Source organism: Podarcis pityusensis, assembly GCF_964106645.2.
Source record: "Podarcis pityusensis genome assembly, chromosome: 2".
Lineage (NCBI taxonomy): Eukaryota > Metazoa > Chordata > Lepidosauria > Squamata > Lacertidae > Podarcis > Podarcis pityusensis.
The window spans coordinates 803,020-828,022 of NC_138029.1; the positions used below are offsets into that span (position 1 = coordinate 803,020).

General features: G+C 53.0%; 1 protein-coding gene and 1 long non-coding RNA gene across 2 annotated transcripts in view; one reads left to right on the forward strand and one right to left on the reverse strand.

The window, feature by feature from the left end:
• Window positions 1-11,923, reverse strand: part of LOC308471849 (olfactory receptor 13H1-like) — a 52,835-nt gene extending 40,912 nt beyond the window's left edge. Inside the window, exons 1-2 of the mRNA XM_080996136.1 lie at window positions 11,801-11,923; window positions 8,189-8,264 (exon numbers count right to left, since the gene is read on the reverse strand). Of these exons, the coding sequence (XP_080852262.1) occupies window positions 8,189-8,222 (34 nt within the window). The 5' untranslated portion in view covers window positions 8,223-8,264; window positions 11,801-11,923. The remainder of the gene's footprint in view (window positions 1-8,188; window positions 8,265-11,800) is intronic.
• A 13-nt stretch (window positions 11,924-11,936) lies between these two features.
• LOC308471873 lies at window positions 11,937-12,520 on the forward strand. The gene is made up of 2 exons (XR_013983201.1): window positions 11,937-12,018; window positions 12,230-12,520. It is a non-coding gene; the product is annotated as an uncharacterized lncRNA (long non-coding RNA).
• The last annotated feature ends 12,483 nt before the right edge of the window (window positions 12,521-25,003 follow it).

Here is a 25,003-nt window from a genome sequence, read left to right on the forward strand (position 1 = left end):
CCCAGAACCTTCCCGGGGTTTGAGAAGAAGGGGGAGGGGGAGTCACGAGGGGGAGCTGAGCACTTGGCAGCAGAGTTACAGGAGGTCCATGAGCAGCTCAGGAGGCACTTGGAACTAGCCAAACACGCCTACAAAGTGCAGGCAGACAAGCACAGGAGGGTAAGGGAAGACATCCAGGTGGGGGACTGGGTATGGCTAGCGGCCCAGGCAGTGCCGGCCAGATCGTTAGCCAAGCAGAAGCTAGGACACAAGCAGTTGGGGCCTTACCAAGTGGAGACACAAATCAATCCAGTAGCCTTCAGGTTGGCGCTTCCGGAGGGTTCCAGGATGCACCCGGTCTTTCATAGGTCGGTGCTCACACCCTACAAGGCACCACACAGGTTTCAGGCACAAGGGTCAGCACCAGCCCCAAGCAGAAAATCACCTGCAGGGGGGGAGTCACAGAGGGTGACACCAATCAACGAGGTCACGGAGATTTTGGACTCAAGATGGGGGGAAGAGGGAGTAGAATATTTCCTCGCCAGGGAGGGTACCCCGGCTAGCGCCAACAGATGGGTACCGGACTATGCCCTGGAAGAGCGCTATCTCAAGGACGAGTTTCATGCACTCTTCCCCCAAAAACCCATGCCAGCAGATTTTTTCGACGACTGGCTTTTCACACCCACACTTTCGGCCAGCACGTTCCAGGGGTTCTCATCAGACGAGGAGGCGGAGCCGGGATGGAGCACACCAAGGGGATCTTGTTCGGGGGTCGACACAGACCGCTCCTATTGGTGGGACGATCAACCGGAGGAGCAATGGAGGCGGAAATGGTTGAGGGGACCTTGGCACGCAGAGTCACCCGAGGTATCGGAGGGTGGGACAAACATGGACGAGTGGGGTGAGGCACAGGGGTTTGAGCACGAATGCAAAGAGATGGAAGCGGAGGAGATAGACGTCGATGAACACAGTACGGACTGGCTGGAGCCAGCGGGAGGGCTGCACGACAGGGGCACCGAACAGTATCCAGCTCTCGCTCCCGAAGCACTGGAGTGCCCGGAACCCACGCCCGGAGAGGGGGAGGGGGGAAGGGGGGGCTTCGAGGGGGGGATGGATGTCATGGGCTCAGGGGCTGAGCCACAGGGGAAGGAGGAGATGGAGAGCGAAGGGGAACAATCTGAGGGGAGCTCAGGAAGGTATGCCAGTGATCAGAGAGATTCCATGAGTCTCTCCAGCGAATCAGAGGATTCCCAGAAGGGGGCCCCCAGAGGCAGGGCAAGGGGGGCCAGTGGGGAGTCTCCAAGCGGCAGCTGGAAATCAGGGGTAGCTTCCCCACCCGAGCGTAGCGGGGGGGAAGAATCCCAAGGATTAAAACAAGAGCCTCCTGCAGGAGGAGAGAGTGAGGCTGGACTGACCACGCCTCCGTCAGAGAGTGGAGGGGTGGAGGGAAGAGCAGGTCCGGCCAGCCTCCCTGAAGGAGAAAGCAGTGAGGGGAGCAGTGTAGCCGTTAGGAGGAAAGTAGGCGGCTGGGCGCGCGCGCCAAGTTCAAATGTGGAGGCGCGCGGGCCAGCAGAAAACCCGGATTGGGAGCCAGGTCCTAAAGCCCGCCGGAAGGGTGGGGAGGAGTCAGAAGAATCCGCCTCCGAAGAAAGTAGGAAGGAGGTAACCCCAGAGGACAGGAGGACCCGGAGGAGAAAGGAGCAGAAGCAGGAGAGGAAGAGGTGGAGCAAAGCTCGGGTCTTGAACTGGTGTAGGGGAGGGGAGGAGTCAGACGGAGCTTCGCCGGTCTAAGGACTCAGACGTAGCGCTGCGCGCCATGGATGTCAAACCAACAATGAACCACAATAAAGACTTTTGTTTATAAAGAGCAACTGGCGTTGGTCCTCTGTGAGCTAGGACCTGAGGCAGCGCTGACAATAACGAATTGAAGAAAATGTTCCATTTAACATTTGTTTAAAAACCTGAAGCATTTTTATTAGGGATTGTAGGGAAAGATCTGCCAAAAAAGCTGAAAAACATCTTCATGTATGCGACAACGGCCGTGAGAGTTTTAATAGCACAAGGATGGAAGACTGAAGAAACCCCAACTAAAGAATCATGGCAAAAAAATTGATGGACTATGCAGAACTGGCAAAACTGACATACAAGCTACAGCACAAGGATAACTGTGACTTTAAAGATGAATGGAAACCCTTTACAAAGTATTTGAAGACACAACAAAGCGAACTGGACTCCTTGGCTGGTTGAATAAACATTCACAAACTTCTTATTGATAATTATTACTTAAACAGTTTGAGGATAAATACAACTGTGTAACATGCAAAAAACAACATTTTTAGAGAAATCAAAGACTGGAACTGAGGGGAGTCGAAGGGTGGGGGTGGGTGGGTCCTGTGGGGGGAGGGGGGGAGGGAGGGAGGGAGGAAAAAAGGGGGAAATAAGGATGATATGTTTCTGGATAATACGTTTTGTTTTAATTTTGAATAAAAAAGTAATTTTTAAAAAAAGAAAGGGGACGCGGGAGGCGCTGTGGGTTAAACCACAGAGCCTAGGGCTTGCCGATCAGAAGGTTGGGGGGTTCGAATTCCAACGATGGGGTGAGCTCCGGTTGCATGGTCCCAGCTCCTGCCAACGTAGCAGTTCGAAAGCACATCAAAGTGCAAGTAGATAAAAGTGCAAGTAGCTCACAGAGGACCAACGCCAGTTGCTCTTTATAAACAAAAGTCTTTATTGTGGTTCATTGTTGGTTTGACATCCATGGCGCGCAGCGCTACGTCTGAGTCCTTAGACCGGCGAAGCTCCGTCTGACTCCTCCCCTCCCCTACACCAGTTCAAGACCCGAGCTTTGCTCCACCTCTTCCTCTCCTGCTTCTGCTCCTTTCTCCTCCGGGTCCTCCTGTCCTCTGGGGTTACCTCCTTCCTACTTTCTTCGGAGGCGGATTCTTCTGACTCCTCCCCACCCTTCCGGCGGGCTTTAGGACCTGGCTCCCAATCCGGGTTTTCTGCTGGCCCGCGCGCCTCCACATTTGAACTTGGCACGCGCGCCCAGCCGCCTACTTTCCTCCTAACGGCTACACTGCTCCCCTCACTGCTTTCTCCTTCAGGGAGGCTGGCCGGACCTGCTCTTCCCTCCGCCCCTCCACTCTCTGACGGAGGCGTGGTCAGTCCAGCCTCACTCTCTCCTCCTGCAGGAGGCTCTTGTTTTAATCCTTGGGATTCTTCCCCCCCGCTACGCTCGGGTGGGGAAGCTACCCCTGATTTCCAGCTGCCGCTTGGAGACTCCCCACTGGCCCCCCTTGCCCTGCCTCTGGGGGCCCCCTTCTGGGAATCCTCTGATTCGCTGGAGAGACTCATGGAATCTCTCTGATCACTGGCATACCCTCCTGAGCTCCCCTCAGATTGTTCCCCTTCGCTCTCCATCTCCTCCTTCCCCTGTGGCTCAGCCCCTGAGCCCATGACATCCATCCCCCCCTCGAAGCCCCCCCTTCCCCCCTCCCCCTCTCCGGGCGTGGGTTCCGGGCGCTCCAGTGCTTCGGGGGCGAGAGCTGGATACTGTTCGGTGCCCCTGTCGTGCAGCCCTCCCGCTGGCTCCAGCCAGTCCGTACTGTGTTCATCGACGTCTATCTCCTCCGCTTCCATCTCTTTGCATTCGTGCTCAAACCCCTGTGCCTCACCCCACTCGTCCATGTTTGTCCCACCCTCCGATACCTCGGGTGACTCTGCGTGCCAAGGTCCCCTCAACCATTTCCGCCTCCATTGCTCCTCCGGTTGATCGTCCCACCAATAGGAGCGGTCTGTGTCGACCCCCGAACAAGATCCCCTTGGTGTGCTCCATCCCGGCTCCGCCTCCTCGTCTGATGAGAACCCCTGGAACGTGCTGGCCGAAAGTGTGGGTGTGAAAAGCCAGTCGTCGAAAAAATCTGCTGGCATGGGTTTTTGGGGGAAGAGTGCATGAAACTCGTCCTTGAGATAGCGCTCTTCCAGGGCATAGTCCGGTACCCATCTGTTGGCGCTAGCCGGGGTACCCTCCCTGGCGAGGAAATATTCTACTCCCTCTTCCCCCCATCTCGAGTCCAAAATCTCCGTGACCTCGTTGATTGGCGTCACCCTCTGTGACTCCCCCCCTGCAGGTGATTTTCTGCTTGGGGCTGGTGCTGACCCTTGTGCCTGAAACCTGTGTGGTGCCTTGTAGGGTGTGAGCACCGACCTATGAAAGACCGGGTGCATCCTGGAACCCTCCGGAAGCGCCAACCTGAAGGCTACTGGATTGATTTGTGTCTCCACTTGGTAAGGCCCCAACTGCTTGTGTCCTAGCTTCTGCTTGGCTAACGATTTGGCCGGCACTGCCTGGGCCGCTAGCCATACCCAGTCCCCCACCTGGATGTCTTCCCCTACCCTCCTGTCCTTGTCTGCCTGCACTTTGTAGGCGTGTTTGGCTAGTTCCAAGTGCCTCCTGAGCTGCTCATGGACCTCCTGTAACTCTGCTGCCAAGTGCTCAGCTCCCCCTCGTGACTCCCCCTCCCCCTTCTTCTCAAACCCCGGGAAGGTTCTGGGATGCCGCCCATTGTTGGCGAAGAACGGTGTCACCCCTGTGGACCCGTGCTTCGTGTTGTTGTAGGCAAACTCGGCCAGCGGCAGGTAGCCCACCCAGGTCGAGGGCTGTTGATTCGCGTAGCATCGTAGATACTGCTGCATGATGGCGTTGACCCTCTCCGCCTGCCCGTTGGTCTGCGGGTGTCGCGCCGTCGCTAAGTTGATCTTGACGTTCAGGATGCCCAGGAGCTTCTGCCAGAAACTCGAGATGAACTGGCGCCCCCTGTCAGACAGGATGGACCGTGGCAAGCCGTGAACCCTGAACACGTGGTCTATGAACAGCTTGGCAGTTTGTTCCGCCGTGGCTACCTTCGCGCATGGGATGAAGTGCGCCATCTTGGTGAACAGGTCTACGACCACAAGAACCGCTGTCTTGCCTCGCGAGCTGGGCAGATCCGTGACAAAGTCCAGGGCCACCTGCTCCCATGGTTCGAACGGCGTCTGTAGCGGTTCCAGCAGTCCCGCCGGTTTCCTGTGCACTGGTTTGGCTCTTTGGCACGTGTCACATCTGCGACCTCCCCTCGCATCTGGGGCCACCAAAAGTCTCTGGCCACCAATTCCGTCGTCTTGTCCTTGCCAAAGTGTCCAGCACTGGGCGCGTCGTGCAACTGTTGCAGGACTTTCGCGCGAAGGTCATCTCCCGGCACGTAGAGCGCCCCTTTGCGGGTGAGCAGTCCGTCACGTATCTGGAACTCGCCGTCCTTCGCTGTGCCCCGTCGCACCTCCTCCATCTTGGATTGCGCGAATGGATCCGTCTGTAGCGCTCGACGTACCGCGTCCAGGTCGACGGTGGCTGCAGAGCACGTCCACACTGCCGGTGTGAAAATGTGTTTAGCTGCCGCCGGCGCCGCTTCCTCCAGATACTGCGGTTTCCTGGAAAGTGCATCCGCCATGACGTTGTTGTCTCCCGGGATGTACTCTATCCTGAAGTCGAAATCCGCAAAGAACTCCGCCCAGCGGATGTGTCTCTGGTTCAGGAACCTCGCCGTGCGCCAGTACTCCAGGTTTTTATGGTCTGTGCGAACTTGCATGGTGTGTCGGGCTCCTACGAGGAAATGCCGCCACGCTTTGAAGGCTGCATGAATGGCCAGCAACTCCCTGTCCCAGATTGTGTAGTTCTGCTCCGACTTGCTGAGCTTCCTGGAGTAAAATGCGCAGGGCCTCCAGTTCCCTTGCGGATCTTGCTGCAACAGGACCGCCCCCACCGCTCTGTCTGATGCGTCAGTCTCAATCCTCAGCGGGTCGCCGGGGTTGACGTGCAGCAGCTGTTCCTCGGACGCGAAAAGACGCTTGAGCCTCTGAAAAGACTGCTCCGCCTGTTCCGTCCAGATGAACTTCTTCTTCTTGGAGCTGAGGGTGTCCGTGATAGCCGCCGTCTCCTTCACAAACCCCTTGATGAATTTGCGGTAGAAATTGGCGAAGCCGACGAACTTCTGGACTTCCTTCCTGTTGCGTGGGCTCTTCCAGTCCAGCACCGAGCGGACTTTGGCGCTGTCCATGGCGAGTCCCTTGTCTGACAGCTTGTATCCCAGGAAATCCACTTCCGTCACGTCGAACTGGCACTTTTCCAGCTTGGCGTAGAGCTTGTGCTCCCTTAGTCTCTGCAGGACCTCCCTGACGTCCTCCTCGTGAGCTGCCTGCGATTCCGAGAAGATCAGGATGTCGTCTAGGAAGCAGACGCACTTCTTGTAGAGTAGCCCCGCCAACACGTGGTGCATAAATTTTTGGAAAGTGTGAGAGCCATTTTGTAATCCGAAAGGCATAACTTTATATTCATAGGTGCCTAAGGGTGTAAACATGGCCGTCTTCCACTCATCGCCCTCTCGCATGCGTATCAGATTGTATGCGCCTCGCAGATCCAGCTTGGTGAAGATTCTCCCCTTCCTCACCGTTGTTAGCAGATCGTCTATCTTGGGCATGGGGAATGCAGTGGGCTTTGTCCTCGAGTTTAAAATTCTGAAATCCACTACAAGTCTCCGTTGGGGCGTGTCTTTTTTCTTCACGAAGAACACGGGACTGCCCCCTACTGATTTGGATTCTTGGATGAATCCCCGCTTCAAATTGAGCTCTATGAACTCCTTGAGTTCTTGCATTTCGTCCTCAGACATGGAATACAGCTTCCCCGTTGGTAGCTTTGCTCCCGGTAGGAGGTCAATCGTGCAGTCGTAGGGCCGATGAGGAGGTAGCTTGTCAGCTTTTATTGGATATTTTCACCAGGTTTCAGGTTCTTTGTGCACCCAAAAATCACAAAGTGAAGTGAAATAATCCGAAACACTGGAAAAACGGTTGTTTTTGCTGCCATATGCATAGAAAGAAGATGAATAAGCTTTGATTGGGTTAGGATTAGGGTTAGGGTTAGGGTTTAGGGGTTGCGGTTGGGGTTAGGGATTATTTAAAAAAAAAATTTTCCGCAAGTTAAGACGTCGAGGGTTTTTCCGATGATAAAAACCCTGTTGTTTCCACCGAAAAACCTTTCAGGGGAGCATTTGCAACAGTTTGGCAGCATTTTTGAGTGAAATGCAGAACGTCAGATTTTGGGTGAAATTGTGACCAGCAGAAGCACAGCAGCTTAGGTCAGCTCCTTCTCACATGGAGCCAGGCACCAATGAGGGAGCCTGCTGTGGGGTTACCTGTTTGTGCCCCCTGACACAATTGTGCCCAGGGCCCACGGGGCCACATTTGTGCCCCCAACAGCCCACACATGCTACACTTCTGGGTGGGGACAAAACCAGAATTACTGTAGTTGGCTCCATCCATGGGCATAGCCAGGATTTTTGTTAGTGGGGGCAGGCCTTTTGTTAGGGGGTGCAGAACGTGAGTTAGCTATGAATTTTTATTTATTTTTATTTATTTGGCCCCCCCCTTGGCTACACCCATGGTTCCATCTATCATAACATTTTGGAAATGCCCTGACCCACCCACCCCAACACTGATGTTGATTTTCTGAGATATCAGGCGCTCAAGCACAAGTCATACATCACTGCTGTTTCTTTTTGTGTAGCCTGTTTAGACTGGAAATTTGCCTCAGTTTTTTATTCTCTAAGGAAGGTTCTGTAAAGTGCAGGATAATGTAGTAGCTCACAGCATGACAGGATGATCCCAAGAAGCTCAGTTAGTTGGGGACATGGGCATAGCCAGGGGGTGAAGCAGCCACCCCTAAATCAAGTAAATAAACAAAAATACAGAGAGTCTGATATTCCAGATGTAATCACACTTCTTCCTTAGAGCAGCCTCCTATTCATTTATTTCTTGTTGAAAGATTGTTGAAAGAAGTGTTTTGCAGAAACTAGCAACAACTTTATCTATCAAGAAGACACATGTAGTTCATAGTAACTGTCTTTCAGGGCAGTTTGTCTAGTAACAAAAGCAACTGTTGCTATGAACACTGACTAGTCACTAGAATAATAAGATGAAAGCTGGAGGTGGGGTTCGGGGTGGGGTTAGTCTTTCTTTAAACAAACATGTAAGTATGGATGCCAAGAAGAAGAAGAAGTAAGACAAGCGTTTCTGTGGGGGAGGGAGTTTATTGACTGCTCAGATATAAGACTCACAACATCATTTTATAACCAAAGAAAGTGCCTTTATGTGACCATTAAAACAAATCAACTGGAATTACCGGTATATTCACAGAAAGCCTTTAGCAGAATCATTTCCTGTCCTTGGAATCCAGCTGGAAGTGTTGGGTGAGCCGACTGCATAATCAAAAAGGCCAGTAAGTTACTGTGAGACATACAGAGGAAGCTGTGTTCCTTTTCAAATCTGTCTGTCAACAGTCACACACACCAAGCAAAAGCCACCCATAACAGACGTTTTCCTTGATAAATGGGAGAACTGTCTGATAATCAACAACCATATAATTTTATCCAGTAGTATTAGTTTGATCTGACAGAAACTGCACATTTCCCGAGAAGCACTGAAAGAATGCTTCATTTAACTACAAACCCCCAAATCTGGGATCCCATCAAAACTGATGTTTGGCAAAAGTTTTGCAGCAAAACCCCCACGTTTTGTAACACCCCATAAACACAGTAATTGATACATCAAACCGGGGTTCATAATTAATATTCAAAACCCAACATTGTCCGATTCACTCCAAACTGGTGCCAAAGTCTGGCTAAAGTTTTGTAGCATTTTGCCAGACATTGTAGCATTTTTGTAGCATTTTGCCCGACAAACCAAGTAACTGACAGGGGTCATAAGGTCACCCCAAAACCCAACATCGTCTGATTCACTCCAAATCAAGGCCAAAGTCTGGCAAAATGTTTGCAGTAAAAACCGCATGTTTTGCAGTGCCCCCCAAACGGAGTGGTTCCTAGCACATCAGGAGGAAGAGTCAAGACAACCAAAAGTGGATAAATAGGTTGTATTTATTAAATATAACAACTTGAGGATCGGCAAAACTAGTCAGATTCGACCAATGTAACCAAATCAAATTAAGTCTGGGCAGGTGTGCTTGTTCACCTCCACCCACAAACACACAAGTGCTCAAACAGAGCTCTTTGCAGATCCTTAAGAATCATGTCACAACCCAAATCAGAAAGATGCATACCACCAGGTCTATACAACTGTGGGGCACAGAACATAATTCTGCCATGAGGGATATAAGCAGCCACATTTTCAAACACAAACGTCGTTGTAGAATGATTAGCTTTATGTCTTGCCCATCCACCTTCTTAGGAAGGCTGCCCCCACTCCATAAGCACCTCTACAACATTCCAAACCAAACTATGATAAGCTCAGGGATGAGGAAGCACAGCTGATGGAGATATTTAGTGATCTCAACTGAATTTACCTCACCAGATTGTTATCCCCAAGATGGATGACCAGAATATCAGGGTTAGGGCAGGGGATAGGTGGATGTTCAGGGTTAGGGTTAGTGCCTGGGTTTTTTTTCATGCTTTTTAAGCTTCTAATGATATTGCTTCATTTTTATGAGACTGGATAATTCCAAAAAATAAGCAAACTACCTGAAATGTAGCAAAACTAAGAGAAATGTGAAAACCAAAAGTGAGATACCAGAAACCCAACAAGGAAGGAATTCATGAAAAAGGAAAATTGCCAGACAGAGACTTCAATCAAATCATATCCAAATTCACCAGAATCCCAAAACCAATTGAAAAGAAGCAGAAATGTGAGAAGCAGAAGAAATACCACCAGAAACCCCCAACAAGAGGGAAAAGGTAAATTGCGCAGAAACCCCAAAGCCAGTTAAACCTTAGTTTTGCATGGTGTGGGGGTGATTTCGCCTTTCCCTGAGATGTTTACTGCGTGGGTTTCTTGTGGTTCTATTCAATTGGTTTTCTCATCTTTGGTGGATGTGGTTTGTTTCTGTTGTTTCTGGTTTGTTTTGGGGATTATGTTGAATTTTTTCTGTGGTTTTCGTTTCATAGATTCTTTTATATAAATTACGATTGTGAAATATACTCAGAGTCTTGTATGTATTTCATGCTCTTTATTGCCCCCCCCCCAACCTCAGGCTTTTATATACATTATTTACACGATGACTGGCTAACTCTGCTTCCCTCTTGGAGCCTGATTGGCCTGCAGGAAAAGACCAATCAGTTGTTGCATTCTAGGGTCCAAGGTTAGTACATAACAGATTGGGTGCTGGATTTATGGTGAGTTTGCTTCATTTCTAGGTTTTTTGGGTTTTGCACCTTTGAGAATATTAATTTGTATGAGATCTGATAATCCCAAGAAAAAAAGGAAAACCACCAGAAATGAAGCAAAACCACCAGAAATGTCTAATGACCATTCCAACAATGAAGTCAACCACTAAAAACACAAAAACCTACTGAAAAGAAGCAGAAGAACCATGTAAAAGCAACATCAATGGAAACTGACAAAGAAGCCAACCAATCCCAAACAAAGCAGATTCACCAGAAACCCCCAAAGCATTCAAAAGTATTACCACCAGAATGCAAAAACAAGAAAACTTCTCAAAAGAAGCAATAAGGCAAAAGTCCAAAAAACAAGCTAAACCAATGGAAAAGAAATGAAGCCAGCTGCAAACGAAGCACATTCACCAGAAACCCAAGACTATGTGAAAACTAGTATGCTATGTTGGTTAATTTCTGTTGCTTGAAGTGCTTTTGGACTCCCATAAATTGCATGCTTGTTGAGTTTCTGGTTTTGCTTTTTAAAAACTGGTTTCCAGTTTCTTGTGGCATTGCTTTGTAATTGGTGGCTTTACTGCTTCTTTTTTTTCTGCTGATTTGTTTAATTTGGGGTGGTTTTGCTTGTTTTTTTGCATTTAATTGTTTTGCTTCTTTTACTTTGAATGGTTCTGCGGTTTTGGGTGAGATTGTTTCTTTTCCATTGATTTGGCTTGGTTTTCATGTCTCCTGGTTTTGCCTCATTTTGGGAATATTTCTTGGTTTTTGTGCTTCTGGTGGTATTTCTTCAATTTTATGACATAACCAAGCCAAAACACCAGAAACACAGAAACAAATCATAAAGAAGCAGAGCTACCAGAAATCCAAAGCAAATTAATCAGAAATCCAAACAACCTATGAAGATGATGCAATACCAAAAGAAACACAAAAGCCAATTAAAAAACTGCTAAATGAAGCAACACCACAAGAAACAAAGAAAGCCTCATAACCTACAAAATGAAGCAATAACACAAAACACCACAAAAAGAATCAAAGCGTTTAGGATTAGGTTTGGGTAAAGGTTAGGGTTACAGTGAGAGTTGAGTTTGAGTTGGATTAGGATTAGGAGTTGGGGTTGAGTTACGGTAAGAGAAGAACAGCAGCAGAAGAAATATAATTTTATTACTTAGGGTTAGGGTTAAATTAGGTTTAGGTTTAGACTGAGGCTTAGGTTTGGGTTAAGGTTAGGGTTAGAGTGAGGATTAGGTTTGAGTTAGGCTAAGAGAATTAGGATTAAGGTTTGGTATTGGGTTGGATTTGAGTTAGGCTAAGAGAACAGCGGCAGGAGCAATATAATTTTATTATTTATACTCCACCCAAGTCACTTGTGACCGCTTTCAATAAAAGGTAAAAACATGAGCGCACTCTAAGTGAATGCTCATGAATATGGAAACTCTTACTTCCCATAGAATTCCCAAAGAAGACCTGGGAATTGTAGCTCTGAGCTTCTTTGCAGAGGGTTGGACTAGATGACCCTTGGGTTCCCCTTCCATCTCTACTAGGATGCTCCCTGTCTCACTCTCACTCACTCACTCACACACACACTCCTCCTCTCCTTTTCATGGCAGTTTCACCTTTTTCTGCACTCCTAGCTCGGAAGGGCGGAAGAGGCTGTGCTGCCGCCATGTTGCGCGAGGGCAGAGGTACCGGAAGGAGGTGCCACCGGAGGAGAGGCGAGAGGACAGGAAGGGGTGGGGGAAGGGCGGAAGAGGCTGTGCTGCCGCCATGTTGGGCGAGGGCAGGGGGTACCGGAAGGAGGTGCCACCGGAGGAGAGGCAAGAGGACAGGAAGGGTAGGGGAGGGAAATGGGCGGAAGAGGCTGTGCTGCCGCCATGTTGGGCGAGGGCAGGGGTACCGGAAGGACGTGCCACCGGAGGAGAGGCGAGAGGACAGGAAGGGTAGGGGAGGGAAATGGGCGGAAGAGGCTGTGCTGCCGCCATGTTGCGCGAGGGCAGGGGTACCGGAAGGACGTGCCACCGGAGGAGAGGCATGAGCACAGGAAGGGGAGGGAAATGGGCGAAGAGGCGCTGCGACGTTGGGCCAGCAGAGACGTGCCGAGCGAGGCTGGCCCTCTCTCTTTCTCCCACCCACTCTCTCTGTCGACCCCGCTCTCCCAGGGTGCAGCCCTGCCCCCCGCCTCGTCCTCACCTGCCTTTCTGCCCCAGTGGCCTTCCTCTCGTGCCCCTTTGCGGTAGGATGGTGCGGGTGGGCCGCGGAAGTTTATATACAAGAATATACATACCTAGATATAGGTGTCCGTTTGTAAATATATAAAAATAAAATGGATATATGTATATGTGTGTGTGTATCTATGCAGTACTTCTTTTCTAAAAAAAGTGACTGGGGATACTCTCATTTTGACTCAAGAAAACCACCATTTTATAGTTCAAACCGGGGAAAATAAATACAGTAAATGGACAAAAGTACATTCACAAAATGTTTTAGGAGTATCCATTCCCCTGCGTCCCCCCCAGAAAAAAAGCGCTGTATATGTTCTGCCAAGGGCAGGGTTTTTTCTGGATCTGGAGCCAATAAGCACGCCAGTGGATGAAGAATAAGCAATGCTTTATTTGCATAAAGTTAACAGGCATACAAAACACAAATTATAGCATACCAGAGAGGAGTCGCACACAATCTCCCCTTCAGCTGCCCGGAGCTCCAGGTAGAGCAGCGAGAGAGACCCCTTGGCCGACAGTCTCACAGCATCTGGTACCTCCATTTGTGAAGAAACTCACTGAGCCCCTTCAGCCTACAGCTTTTATAGACAACTTTGATTTGATTGATTGCACCTGGTTAGCAGGCATCACTCACTGGGACACCAGGTGCAACTAATGCAGAGCAACTGAGAGTCTCCAACCCAATTCACTGCAACTGGGTATCCTCCCCACTAGCCAATCAGCACTTAGAACACAGGGGACCCAGAAAACTCCTGACACAGGTGTGTGAAAAACAAATTATACTATCGTGTTTTAGCAAACCTTAAACCGCGGATGTAAAAGCGAAAGAGACATGTCATCTAACTCCTTGAATTTACAATGGTCTTCCGTGTTTCCCCTACAGTGTGTGTGTGTGTGTGTGTGTGTGTATTATATATCTATAAAATTGATACATGTGTGTGTGCGCGCACGCACACGCGCATGCATATACAGTCAAACCTCAGTTCCCAGACGGCTCCGTTTTGGAATGTTTCGGCTCCAGAATGCTGAAAACCTCCAGTTTTTGGAAGTCAGACATCCAACGCAGCTTCTGCTTGAGTGCAAGAAGCTCTTGCAGCCAATTGGAAGCCATGCTTTGGTTGTCTAATGTTTTGGAAGCCGAACAGGCTTCCGGAATTGATTATGTTCGACAACCAAGGTTTGACTCTGTGTGTGTGTGTGTGTGTGTGTGTGTGTACATAAAATGGATATGTGGATATATGTATGTGTATCTATCTACATATATGCATGGATATATGTATATAAATAAAATGGATGTATGGATATGTATATGTGTGTGTGTGCGTCCATAGACAGATAGATAATTTATATAGATCAACCATCTTGGGGTGAAGGGCGCTCTATATACAATGTATAGAGTGTCACAACAAGCTGTTTGGAAAGCTCTGGTGTAAAAAAAGATATATATAATATGTGTCAGAGCTGCTTCCAGATCCTAGCTCACAGAGGATCACGCTAGCCAGCGATCATTAAATAAAAGTCTTTATTGAGTTACAGTTTCCATTCTCAAGCTGCTGCGTGCAACTCTACGTCTCATGGTTAGATCGGCGAAGCTCCATCTGAGTCTCCGCCCCTTGTACACCAACTTAATATCCTAGCCTTGCTCCACCTTTTCCGCCTGACTGTTCTTCTCTGGGTCCCTCTGCCCCCCGGGGTCTCTTCCTTCCGGGATTCCTCTGACGCTGACGCTGACCCCCCTGACTCTTCTCCCTCCTTTCGGCGGGCTTTAGGACCTGGCTCCCTTTCCGGGCTGCCTACTGCGCCACCTTCCTGTGCATTTGAACTTGGCACGCGCGCCCAACCTTCCACCTTCCGTCTGACCGTCTCTTCGCTCCCCGATGGAGGTGTGGCCACTCCTGACTCGTGCCCTCCCCCCTGTTGTGAGCTGCCCGCGCTTGATCCCTGGCGCCCTTCCTCTTCCCTGCTCTCTGGCGGTGACGCTGGTCCTGATTTCCAACTGCTCCCCTCTGAGTCCCCTCTGGCTCTATCTTCCTGGATTGTCCCCCTAGGCTCCCCCCTTGCCCTGGCCACTGGTGCTCCTTTCTGTGAATCTTCTGATTCACTGGAAAGACTCGGAGATCTCGGGTCGTCGTCATCACTCATCTTTTCTTCTGCCTCCTCTCCCTCGCTCTCTGTTTCCTCCCTTGCCCTTGCCTCTGCTCCTGAACCCCTGACATCCATCCCCCCCTCGAAGCCCCCTCTTCCCCCCTCCCCTCCTTCCGGTGCGGGATCTGGGTGCTGCCGTGTCAGGGGGACGAATGTCGGATACAGTTCGCTTCCCGTGGCGGGCCGCCCTCCGAAGTCTTCCGGTTCTTCCTCCCTGCTCTCGTTGACGACGGTCACCTCCGCTTCCATCTCTGTGCCGCCGTGCTCGAAACCCGGGTCGTCCCCGAAAACGTCCATGTCCGTCTCTCCTTCGTTGCCTTCTGGAGACGTTGCTCGTCCTGGACCCTCCAGCCACCTTCTGCGGAACTGCTCCTCTGGTCGATCATCCCACCAATACGAGGGTTCTGAAGCAGATCCCGAGGGTGACCCCTCTGGGGAACGGGCGTCTCGTGTCGGTTCCTCGTCCGAGTCGAACCCCCGGAACGTGCTGGCTGAAAGCGTGGGCGTGAAAAGCCAGTCGTCGAAAAAGTCTGCTGGCATTGGCCTATGTGGGAAGAGGGCATGAAACTCTTCTTTGAGCAGAGGTTCGTCTAAAGCGTAGCCCGGCACCCAGCTGTTGGCACTGGCCGGGGTGCCCTCCTTGGCGAGAAGGTATTCTACCCCCTCTTCCCCCCATCTGGAGTCCAAAATCTCCGTGACTTCGTTGATGCGCTCCTCCTGTGCCACTCCCCCTTGCCCGGTTCTCTCTCGGAGCGGACCCGGTGCCGTTCCTGGTTCCTGAAACCTGTGAGGTGCCTTGTAGGGAGTGAGCACCGATCTGTGGAACACCGGATGCATTCTGGAACCCTCCGGAAGAGCCAGCCTGAAAGCCACCGGGTTGACCTGTTCGTCGACTTGGTAGGGCCCCAGTTGTTTATGCCCTAGTTTCTTCTTCGCCAACGACCTGGCCGGCACTGCGTGGGCTGCTAACCAGACCCAGTCTCCCACATGGATCTCTTCGCCAACCCTTCTGTGTTTGTCCGCTTGTACCTTGTATGCGTGTTTAGCCAGCTCCAGGTGCCGCCGCAGCTGATCGTGGACCTCCTGCAACTCCGACGCGAACGCATCTGCTGTCTGCGGCTCCCCCTCCCCCATTCTTTCCAGTCCCGGGAAGGTTCTAGGGTGCCTCCCGTTGTTGGCGAAGAACGGCGTGACCCCCGTGGACACGTGCTTCGTGTTGTTGTAGGCGAACTCGGCGAGAGGCAGGTAATCCACCCACGTCGCAGGCTGTTGATTCGCATAACATCTCAGGTACTGCTGCATGATGGCATTGACCCGCTCCGCTTGCCCGTTGGTCTGCGGGTGTCTAGCCGACACCAGGTTGATCTTGACGTTCAGGAAGCCCATCAGCCTCTGCCAGAAGTTTGAGATGAACTGTCGCCCTCGGTCGGACACAATAGACCGCGGCAGACCGTGAACCTTGAACAGTCTATGAACAGTTTGGCGGTTTGTTCCGCCGTGGCCACCTTCGCACACGGAATGAAATGTGCCATCTTGGAGAACAAATCCACCACCACCAGCACAGCCGTCTTGCCCCTCGAGCTGGGCAGATCCGTGACAAAGTCCAGGGCCACTCTCTCCCATGGCTCGAACGGAGTTTGCAGCGGTTCCAGCAGTCCGGCCGGCGGTCTGTGCACTGGTTTGGATCTCTGGCAGGTGTCACACCTCGCCACGTAGTCCGCGACTTCCCCTCTCATTCCGGGCCACCAGAAGTCTCTGGCTACTAATTCCACCGTCTTCTCCTTGCCAAAGTGCCCGGCAGTGGGCGCGTCGTGCAGCTGCTGCAGTACCTTGGCGCGAAGTTCGTCTCCCGGCACGTAGATGGCCCCTTTACGGATGAGCAAACCATCTCGCAGCTGGAACTCGTCGGTCGCTGCCGTGCCCCTGTGCACCTCTGCCATCTTTGCTTGCGCGAAGGAGTCATCCTGCAACGCTCGTCGCACCGCATCCAGGTCAACTGTTGCCGCCGCGCACGCCCACACTGTCGGTGCGAAGATGTGCATGGCGGCCGCTGGCGTTGCCTCCTCCAGATACTGTGGCTTACGGGAGAGAGCATCCGCCATGATGTTGGTGTCCCCCGGGACATACTCTATTCGGAAGTCGAAATTCGCAAAGAACTCAGCCCAACGTATCTGCCTCTGGTTCAGGAACTGTGCCTTGCGCCAGTGCTCTAGATTCTTGTGGTCCGTGCAGACCTGCACCGTGTGCTTGGCGCCGATCAGGAAGTGCCTCCACGCTTTGAACGCTGCATGAATGGCCAGCAACTCCCTGTCCCAGATGGTGTAGTTCTGTTCGGACTTGCTGAGCTTCCTTGAGTAAAACGCTCCCGGCCTCCAAACCCCCTGCGGGTCTTTCTGCAGCAGGACTGCTCCCACGGCTCTGTCCGAAGCGTCTGTCTCCACCCTCATCGGCCTGCTGGGGTTGACATGAAGCAGCTGCTCTTCCGACGCGAAGAGACGCTTGAGTGCCTGAAAGGACTGCTCCGCCTGCTCTGTCCAGATGAACTTCTTTTTCTTGGAGCTGAGCGTGTCCGTGATGGCCGCTGTCTGCATCGCAAAGCCTTTGATAAACTTGCGATAGAAGTTCGCGAAGCCGACAAACCGTTGGACCTCCTTCCGGTTGCGTGGGCTTTTCCAATCCAACACTGCTCGGACCTTGGCGCTGTCCATGGCGAGCCCTTTATCAGACAACTTGTAGCCCAGGAAATCCACCTCCGTCACGTCGAATTGGCACTTCTCCAGCTTGGCGTAAAGCCTATGTTGCTGTAGCCTGCTCAGCACTTCCTTGACGTGCCTGTCATGCTCCTGCTGCGATTCCGAAAAGATCAGGATGTCATCCAAGAAACAGACGCACGTCTTGTAGAGGAGCCCCGCCAACACGTGATGCATGAAAGCTTGAAAAACGTGGGAGCCATTTTGCAATCCAAAAGGCATAACTCTATATTCGTAGGTGCCCAGGGGCGTGAACATGGCTGTCTTCCACTCATCTCCCTCCCGCATGCGAATGAGGTTGTATGCCCCTCGCAGGTCCAACTTGGTGAACACTCTGCCCTTCCGTACCTTTGCGAGGAGGTCGTCGATTCGGGGCATGGGGAAGTCCGATGGCTTGGTCACACTGTTCAAGATGCGAAAGTCCACTACAAGTCTTTTTTGGGGCGTGTCCCGCTTCTTAACAAAGAATACCGGACTGCCCCCCGCTGCCTTGGACTCTCGGATGAAACCGCGCTCCAAATTATGATCTATGAACTCTTTGAGTTCCTGCAGTTCGTCCTCAGACATGGAATACAGCTTCCCTTTGGGTAGCGCCGCCCCCGGCAGCAGGTCAATTTTGCAGTCATATGGTCTGTGGGGGGGTAGCCTGTCTGCCTCTTTCTCGCAGAAAACCTCCAAAAATTCTGCGTACTTGTGGGGGACCGCTTGCAGCGTGCCTAGCTGCAGCTGTGACTCCTCTTCCCCTCCTTCCTGCCTGGGCACGATGCAGTGTTCAGCGCAAAAGGAAGAGCCGAAGGTCAGCTGCCTCTGGTACCAAGCCAGCGTCGGGCTGTGCTTGTCCAGCCAACTCATGCCCAATACAATGGGCGTGTCCGATAGTTGAGTGACATTGAAGCTGATGATTTCCCTGTGATTCCCAAGTCGCATCACCATTGGTGGCGTCTGCTTCACCACTTGCCCCCCTAGCAGCTCCCTGCCATCCACCGTGACAACCTGCAGGGGCAGCGTGGCAGGCAGCAACTGTATAGCGTGCCGGTCGACAAAGTCCTGCCCTATAAAGTCCGCATTGCTTCCGGAGTCAATGGTGATTGGCACGTCCATGGCGATTCCATTGGGCAGCTGGAGCGACGCGGTGAGCTTCACTACCGGTTTGGGCGGGAGGGGGTCCATGGGCTGTAAAATCTCTGGGGACTGCTTCACTGACACGTCTGGTTGGGCCCCAGTGCCTCTTCCTCCAACCAGACTCCTTCGTTTCCCTGCTGTGGTTGTCCTTGCTGCGTTGCTGCAGTTACCATTGCTGAGGCTGCAGTGTGCTTGTGGAGCCTCTGGGGACACTCTTTCGCCATATGCTGTGGATCATCGCAGATGTAACACTTCCTGTTCCCTCTAGGAGGCTTCGCTTTCACTGCTGCCGGTGCTAGGGCTCTGGCTGCTGACTGAGCCCTTGCACCTCCAACCTCCATAGGTTCCGCTCCTCCTCCTGGCGGAGGCGTGGATTGCGCACGCGCTGCTTCTCTGGGAAGGAAGGAGGAGCCCCTGGCTGGTTCGCGCCCTCCACGCCCTTCGTCCCTGCTCCACGGACGTCCTTCCAGCCGCACCCCCACCGCCAGCGCCCTCTGAACGATCTCCTGCGTGGTCCGGGGTCTCTCCCCCCTCGCAATTTCATCTTTAACCGAGCCGTGCAATCCCTCCCAAAACAGGTCTCTTACAGGAGCCGAATCTCTGTCCCAATCCAGGGCACTGACCAAAGCGAAAAAGCGGGCATGGTACTGCCTTACGCTGGCCCTCCCTTGCTTCAGTCCATGTATCTCCTGCCGAGCAAGATCCACGTCAATGCTTGATAAAAAGCACCCATCCATCGCTTTAATAAAGGCATCCGCATTTTGGAGCGCCGGATCATTATCTCTCCACAAATTGCGCAGCCATGCTTTAGCATCTCCATGCAAATGGGACATGATGAATCCCACCTTCTCTTGCTCATCTCTAAAGTCTTTGTTCAGCAGTTGCAGTGCACACATTACATCTGCTCTAAAGTTGGGGTACTGTTGCAAATTCCCATCAAAGTGAGAGACCAGACCGCCTGTTCGTCTCCCCAACCCAATCCCCTCCGGTTTGGGTGTCAGTTGCCCTTGCTTCGTAAGCACTTCCAACCTGACCTGGAGATCCCTGTAGGCGGCAGCTGCGTCCTCCTCTCTCTTCCTGGATGCAAGAGCCTCGGCATTCAGTCGTGTCACTGCTTCTCTGAGTTCCACTATCTGCTGTTCGGCCGTCATGTTGTCTGCCGTTCGTGAGCTCGCTAGTAGGCACCCGCTTTCTCTCCTCTCCGCGAGGACGTAGATGCCCACAATCTAGGGATGGAGCTTACTGTCAGAGCTGCTTCCAGATCCTAGCTCACAGAGGATCACGCTAGCCAGCGATCATTAAATAAAAGTCTTTATTGAGTTACAGTTTCCATTCTCAAGCTGCTGCGTGCAACTCTACGTCTCATGGTTAGATCGGCGAAGCTCCATCTGAGTCTCCGCCCCTTGTACACCAACTTAATATCCTAGCCTTGCTCCACCTTTTCCGCCTGACTGTTCTTCTCTGGGTCCCTCTGCCCCCCGGGGTCTCTTCCTTCCGGGATTCCTCTGACGCTGACGCTGACCCCCCTGACTCTTCTCCCTCCTTTCGGCGGGCTTTAGGACCTGGCTCCCTTTCCGGGCTGCCTACTGCGCCACCTTCCTGTGCATTTGAACTTGGCACGCGCGCCCAACCTTCCACCTTCCGTCTGACCGTCTCTTCGCTCCCCGATGGAGGTGTGGCCACTCCTGACTCGTGCCCTCCCCCCTGTTGTGAGCTGCCCGCGCTTGATCCCTGGCGCCCTTCCTCTTCCCTGCTCTCTGGCGGTGACGCTGGTCCTGATTTCCAACTGCTCCCCTCTGAGTCCCCTCTGGCTCTATCTTCCTGGGGTGTCCCCCTAGGCTCCCCCCTTGCCCTGGCCACTGGTGCTCCTTTCTGTGAATCTTCTGATTCACTGGAAAGACTCGGAGATCTCGGGTCGTCGTCATCACTCATCTTTTCTTCTGCCTCCTCTCCCTCGCTCTCTGTTTCCTCCCTTGCCCTTGCCTCTGCTCCTGAACCCCTGACAATATGATATACTGTATGTTCTACGGTGATGCCTCCTGCAGTCCACAAAATGAATAAATATTACCCTTGGGATGGCATCTTGCTGGCCTTGCCTCAGCACAGGCTACTTCATCTATGTTGCCGGCACCCCCACTCTGTTGGCTCACCCATCTTTCAGCACTGATATTTCCTCCCTCTGACCCAGATTTGGCTTTCATCAGGTGGCCAATATGATGAGAATTATTGAATATTAATAATATTGGCCGACCCTATAATAGGCCTGTGCTCCGTGCTGCCAAGAGGGTTGGACCCTTGGCTCTAGCGCTACGTTTCCCTTCCAGCTGCATGGGTTGGACGCCAACTGTCTGAACATCTAGTCCCAGACAGAGAAGAAGAGGGAGCCGATCTGCAGCCGTGCCAGCAACTTCTGGTTCCCTGAGGAGGCCACTTTCAACGGGACCAAGGACTTCCAGGTGCCTTTATGTTCCTGTCCCAATCCATATAAAGGCAAAGGAGTGCTGCTGCTGCCAGGAATTTGACAGCCATGGTGGTGGGTTTTGCCCTGCCCTAACTTCAGGGTTCAACATTCGCCAGGTGCATTTTGCCACAGGTGTGGGGCCAACTGCAACTACATGGAGATCTCTGGGTGCCAGGTTGGCAATGGATATGTCCATCTGGCTGGACCCTCCAACTTCATTAAAGCAGAAGAGCTTATTTCAAAAAACGTAGAATGATAGAGTTGGACGGGAGTGTGGCGGTCATTAGTCCAACCCCCTACAAGGCATGAATCTCAGTTCAAACATCCAGGACAGACAGCCATCAAAACCCTGCTTCAAAACCTTCAAGGAAGGAGAAGCTTCCTATTGCCTTGGTCTCCCCCAGCTTTCTCCAAGGAGTCCATGGTTCGCCCCACCCATTGTTCCTTGCAACAACCCTGTGAGGTAGGTTCAGAGGATAACACAGGTTGAAAGGATCCCTTGGTGATGGGTTTATATATATTGTCAGAGTTGCTTCCAGATCCTAGCTCACAGAGGATCACGCTAGCCAGCGATCATTAAATAAAAGTCTTTATTGAGTTACAGTTTCCATTCTCAAGCTGCTGCGTGCAACCCTACGTCTAATGGTTAGATCGGCGAAGCCCCATCTGAGTCTCCGCCCCTTGTACACCAACTTAATATCCTAGCCTTGCTCCACCTTTTCCGCCTGACTGTTCTTCTCTGGGTCCCTCTGCCCCCCGGGGTCTCTTCCTTCCGGGATTCCTCTGACGCTGACGCTGACCCCCCTGACTCTTCTCCCTCCTTTCGGCGGGCTTTAGGACCTGGCTCCCTTTCCGGGCTGCCTACTGCGCCACCTTCCTGTGCATTTGAACTTGTCGCGCGCGCCCAACCTTCCACCTTCCGTCTGACCGTTTCTTCGCTCCCCGATGGAGGTGTGGCCACTCCTGACTCGTGCCCTCCCCCCTGTTGTGAGCTGCCAGCGCTTGATCCCTGGCGCCCTTCCTCTTCCCTGCTCTCTGGCGGTGACGCTGGTCCCGATTTCCAACTGCTCCCCTCTGAGTCCCCTCTGGCTCTATCTTCCTGGGGTGTCCCCCTAGGCTCCCCCCTTGCCCTGGCCACTGGTGCTCCTTTCTGTGAATCTTCTGATTCACTGGAAAGACTCGGAGATCTCGGGTCGTCGTCATCACTCATCTTTTCTTCTGCCTCCTCCCCCTCGCTCTCTGTTTCCTCCCTTGCCCTTGCCTCTGCTCCTGAACCCCTGACATCCATCCCCCCCTCGAAGCCCCCTCTTCCCCCCTCCCCTCCTTCCGGTGCGGGATCTGGGTGCTGCTGTGTCAGGGGGACGAATGTCGGATACAGTTCGCTTCCCGTGGCGGGCCGCCATCCGAAGTCTTCCGGTTCTTCCTCCCTGCTCTCGTTGACGACGGTCACTTCCGCTTCCATCTCTGTGCCGCCGTGCTCGAAACCCGGGTCGTCCCCGAAAACGTCCATGTCCGTCTCTCCCTCGTTGCCTTCTGGAGACGTTGCTCGTCCTGGACCCTCCAGCCACCTTCTGCGGAACTGCTCCTCTGGTCGATCATCCCACCAATACGAGGGTTCTGAAGCAGATCCCGAGGGTGACCCCTCTGGGGAACGGGCGTCTCGTGTCGGTTCCTCGTCCGAGTCGAACCCCCGGAACGTGCTGGCTGAAAGCGTGGGCGTGAAAAGCCAGTCGTCGAAAAAGTCTGCTGGCATTGGCCTGTGTGGGAAGAGGGCATGAAACTCTTCTTTGAGCAGAGGTTCGTCCAAAGCGTAGCCCGGCACCCAGCTGTTGGCACTGGCCGGGGTGCCCTCCTTGGCGAGAAGGTATTCTACCCCCTCTTCCCCCCATCTGGAGTCCAAAATCTCCGTGACTTCGTTGATGCGCTCCTCCTGTGCCACTCCCCCTTGCCCGGTTCTCTCTCGGAGCGGACCCGGTGCCGTTCCTGGTTCCTGAAACCTGTGAGGTGCCTTGTAGGGAGTGAGCACCGATCTGTGGAACACCGGATGCATTCTGGAACCCTCCGGAAGAGCCAGCCTGAAAGCCACCGGGTTGACCTGTTCTTCAACTTGGTAGGGCCCCAGTTGTTTATGCCCTAGTTTCTTCTTCGCCAACGACCTGGCCGGCACTGCGTGGGCTGCTAACCAGACCCAGTCTCCCACATGGATCTCTTCGCCAACCCTTCTGTGTTTGTCCGCTTGTACCTTGTATGCGTGTTTAGCCAGCTCCAGGTGCCGCCGCAGCTGATCGTGGACCTCCTGCAACTCCGACGCGAACGCATCTGCTGTCTGCGGCTCCCCCTCCCCCATTCTTTCCAGTCCCGGGAAGGTTCTGGGGTGCCTCCCGTTGTTGGCGAAGAACGGCGTGACCCCCGTGGACACGTGCTTCGTGTTGTTGTAGGCGAACTCGGCGAGAGGCAGGTAATCCACCCACGTCGCAGGCTGTTGATTCGCATAACATCTCAGGTACTGCTGCATGATGGCATTGACCCGCTCCGCTTGCCCGTTGGTCTGCGGGTGTCTAGCCGACGCCAGGTTGATCTTGACGTTCAGGAAGCCCATCAGCCTCTGCCAGAAGTTCGAGATGAACTGTCGCCCTCGGTCGGACAGAATAGACCGCGGCAGACCGTGAACCTTGAACACGTGGTCTATGAACAGTTTGGCGGTTTGTTCCGCCGTGGCCACCTTCGCACACGGAATGAAATGTGCCATCTTGGAGAACAAGTCCACCACCACCAGCACAGCCGTCTTGCCCCTCGAGCTGGGCAGATCCGTGACAAAGTCCAGGGCCACTCTCTCCCATGGTTCGAACGGAGTTTGCAGCGGTTCCAGCAGTCCGGCCGGCGGTCTGTGCACTGGTTTGGCCCTCTGGCAGGTGTCACACCTCGCCACGTAGTCCGCGACTTCCCCTCTCATTCCGGGCCACCAGAAGTCTCTGGCTACTAATTCCACCGTCTTCTCCTTGCCAAAGTGCCCGGCAGTGGGCGCGTCGTGCAGCTGCCGCAGTACCTTGGCGCGAAGTTCGTCTCCCGGCACGTAGATGGCCCCTTTACGGATGAGCAAACCATCTCGCAGCTGGAACTCGTCGGTCGCTGCCGTGCCCCTGTGCACCTCTGCCATCTTTGCTTGCGCGAAGGAGTCATCCTGCAACGCTCGTCGCACCGCATCCAGGTCAACTGTTGCCGCCGCGCACGCCCACACTGTCGGTGCGAAGATGTGCATGGCGGCCGCTGGCGTTGCCTCCTCCAGATACTGTGGCTTACGGGAGAGAGCATCCGCCATGATGTTGGTGTCCCCCGGGACATATTCTATTCGGAAGTCGAAATTCGCAAAGAACTCAGCCCAACGTATCTGCCTCTGGTTCAGGAACTGTGCCGTGCGCCAGTGCTCTAGATTCTTGTGGTCCGTGCAGACCTGCACCGTGTGCTTGGCGCCGATCAGGAAGTGCCTCCACGCTTTGAACTCTGCATGAATGGCCAGCAACTCCCTGTCCCAGATGGTGTAGTTCTGTTCGGACTTGCTGAGCTTCCTTGAGTAAAACGCTCCCGGCCTCCAAACCCCCTGCGGGTCTTTCTGCAGCAGGACTGCTCCCACGGCTCTGTCCGAAGCGTCTGTCTCCACCCTCATCGGCCTGCTGGGGTTGACATGAAGCAGCTGCTCTTCCGACGCGAAGAGACGCTTGAGTGCCTGAAAGGACTGCTCCGCCTGCTCTGTCCAGATGAACTTCTTTTTCTTGGAGCTGAGCGTGTCCGTGATGGCCGCTGTCTGCATCGCAAAGCCTTTGATAAACTTGCGATAGAAGTTCGCGAAGCCGACAAACCGTTGGACCTCCTTCCGGTTGCGTGGGCTTTTCCAATCCAACACTGCTCGGACCTTGGCGCTGTCCATGGCGAGCCCTTTATCAGACAACTTGTAGCCCAGGAAATCCACCTCCGTCACGTCGAATTGGCACTTCTCCAGCTTGGCGTAAAGCCTATGTTGCTGTAGCCTGCTCAGCACTTCCTTGACGTGTCTGTCATGCTCCTGCTGCGATTCCGAAAAGATCAGGATGTCATCCAAGAAACAGACGCACGTCTTGTAGAGGA